Genomic DNA, 3,254 nt, shown 5'->3' on the forward strand with positions numbered 1-3,254 from the left:
AAGTTGATTTGAGACTCTAATGTTTATAGAAAAATATCAATGAGCGATTCTTTGAAGCTCGCAAGAAGAAAGCAACCAGTTGCTTAGCAGCTATCACTGATGGCAAAACAGGAAGTTCTGTTCAAAGTTTGATTTACTAGTATCTTTTTATCTTTCTTGATCAGTCTTAATGGAACTAGCCTTGCTTGTGTGAAGAACATGAGTTTATGCACGGGTAGTAAAATGTCAGTCACCGTAGATGACCGAAGATGTTGATTTACTCTGGTTGACTGGTTGAATTATCGACAAGAGTCCATCCAAAACTCAATGTACACAACACGAATATTCTACCGTCATAAGCCACAAATTTATTGAATCAAACGCATATCTTAGGACAATATCAAAAGACTATATCATCAAATATCTATCATGAAAGTTCATCTGTGTTGGTAGTTACATGTTAAGAGTTCAAACTTTCGATCCAACGCAAAAAAATTCTCTCACCTACACCCAGTGTTGACGTTACACTTCAAAGAAGCCACGTGACAAGCCTCACTGGGTCAGTCTACTGAGGAAGACCAGAGTGACTGGTCGAAAGCTCTAGGTGAGAGAACCTTTTGTGTTGGATCGAAAGTTTGAACTCTTAACGTATAATCAAGTAACATATCAATAAACAAATAGTGGTCCCAATTTCAAATCATCATTGGCGCGTCAACACAATTATCAGTCAATAACAACAGACTATATACTAGCAGGTATCACTTTCAAAATCACTCTATTGGTCTGACAGTCAAAAATCATACCATGTATTTTACCACGAACATTTTACCGTCAAAAAGCCACAAATTTATGAAACCAAATGCATGTCTTTAGACGATATAAAAACACTATAATCAAATAACATATCAATAAACAAATATTCTTGGCGCGTCAACACAAAATTATCAGTCAGTAACAGACTAGCATCACTTGCAAAATCACCCTATTGATATGACAGTCAAGAAATTATACGATAACGACCAACGTAACAATAATATGATACATATAGTATTAGAACGCCAATCAAAGATTAAGTTAATATAACATACCTATCATTACATGTACTTTCAAAATCACTCTATCAATCTGACAGTGAAGAAATTATACGTTGACGACCAAGACAATTATAATACATCGTATTAGAACTTCCATCAAAGATTACGTTAATATAATAACATATACCTAGTATTATATACATAGGTTAATAACATATCTAGTATTATACGTGAATTAATGACATACCTCAAGAAATAATACGATTGCAACCAAAACAGCAATACAATACAATGCACGTAAGAACAATTCACCAATATAAGAATCATTTAATAACAGACTAGTATAAATTGCAAAATCACTCATATAAAACAATAAATGATAGGACAGTTCTTCAATTACTAGTAGATAAAATTTCAAGACGTATTTTGGGTTACATTGGTTCATCGTGGAATAATTTTACAGGTGTACACGTTTGTTGTGATTTCTTGTTTTATGACTCTTAATTCTTTATTTATAATTACCAGTGCATGTTTTACCAATTGAAGAGGTTTAACCTCCTTGGTTGTACACTAGCCTCCTTCGCAGACTTGTGAGGCGGCGGCGTTAATTTTTTTACTGGGAGCTACGCGGGTAATGCCGCGGAGGGACGGTTTTGCCGCCGAGGGACTTTGCCGGGGAGAGAGGGTTGGGCGGGGAACTTACATGTACTTCATGATCATTAAAAGTATGACCAGAAAATTGACCGAAAATCCAATTTTGCCGCTCTTGCATTGGATGTCTTTGATTTCTTTCCCAGTTCTCTCTCTACACAGAAGTTTCATACATGACTACTTGAGGAGCCGAATGCAGAGCTGCGTGATCGTGAAGATTTACCTGGTTTTCTTCCTGGAAGAAGACGTCCCTGTCCCGCCTCCTGCGAGCGGCGTCCTGGTCTCTCGTGTGGAGGTAATAGCTCGCGCGCTCGGCGGCGTGGTCCCGCGGCGTCAGGCGCAGCGCGGCCCGCAGGCTCTGCCGGAACTTCTGGCTGGTGAAGACGTACAGGACGGGGTTGGCGCAGCTGTTGCCGTACGACATGACCATGGCCACGTGGAACACCGCCGCGATGACGGGCGTCGGCTGCAGATCCGACGCCAGGTTGACCAGCTGGCACACGTGGAACGGCAGCCAGCAGATCACGAAGGTCACGATCAGGGCGAAGACAGTCTGCGTCACTTTGGTCCGCACCCTGTTGGAGGCCTCGGCCACTGCGGCGTTGTTGGCGGGCACGCGCTGCTTCAGGTGGCGGACGACCAGGAGGTACGACGCGCTGGTCACCGCCAGGGGGATGACGAAGCCCATGATGAACATGTAAGACGTGAAGGCTTTGTACCAGACCAGGGCGTTCTCGGCGGGCCAGTCCAGCATGCACATGTCGTTCCCGTCTCCCATCGGCACGGTGTCGCTGACCGTCATGACGGGGACGGTGAGCAGCAGGCCCGCGGCCCACACCGACAGGCTGACGGCGACAGCCACCCTGGGCCGGCGGAGGTGCGGGTGACTCGCGGCGCAGACGATGGCCAGGTACCGGTCCACGCTCAGCACGGCCACGTTAAACACGCTGTTGAACATGTTCAGGGCGTCCATGGACAGGACGATCTTACACATGGTCCTGCCGAACACCCACCGCTCCATGGCTGAGGAGGCGGAGATGAAGGGGATCCCCAGCATGAACAGCGTGTCGGCCAGCGCCAGGTTCAGGATGTAGAAGTTCGTAGCGTCCTGCATCTTGGTGTGTCCCAGCAGCGTGTAGATCACCAGCAGGTTCCCCACCAGGCCGACCGCCGTCACCAGCCCGTACACCGTCGGGCCCACGATTGCCGTGACGGCGTCCGGCGGCGGGACGTAGAAGCCGTCCGTGCCGTTCGCAAAGCTCCAGTTCCCCGCCGTAGCGTTATCCATACTGGAGGAGCTAGTGTCCGGCAAGAATATATTGCAGGTTGATGGTTTCTAGAGAACAGGTATGATCTCGGGAAATAGAAGAGTAAAGTCTCCTGCCGCTACCCGGTGTTGTCGCAGGAGATATTTGACAAAGCCCAGCTTCAATGTTCTGTGTGCGCCGTCCTTTCTAGCACTGTCTGGCACGCAAGCTAACCTATATACCTGCCTGATTTAGATGTATAAGCGAGGACTTACAAAATGTACCTGTATCACCGATTGGCCATTACAAGCACTGCATTGATTGGGTGATCTTCTGTAGAACC

General features: G+C 46.3%; 1 protein-coding gene across 1 annotated transcript; it reads right to left on the reverse strand.

The window, feature by feature from the left end:
- Positions 1 to 1,818: 1,818 nt before the first annotated feature.
- LOC109478451 (somatostatin receptor type 5-like) lies at positions 1,819 to 2,952 on the reverse strand. The gene has a single exon (XM_019779984.1). The coding sequence runs from the start codon at positions 2,950 to 2,952 to the stop codon at positions 1,819 to 1,821; it is 1,134 nt and encodes a 377-aa protein (XP_019635543.1).
- Between the last annotated feature and the right edge of the window lie 302 nt (positions 2,953 to 3,254).

This window comes from Branchiostoma belcheri, unplaced genomic scaffold (assembly GCF_001625305.1).
Source record: "Branchiostoma belcheri isolate BF01 breed outbred unplaced genomic scaffold, Haploidv18h27 scaffold44, whole genome shotgun sequence".
Taxonomy (NCBI): domain Eukaryota; kingdom Metazoa; phylum Chordata; class Leptocardii; order Amphioxiformes; family Branchiostomatidae; genus Branchiostoma; species Branchiostoma belcheri.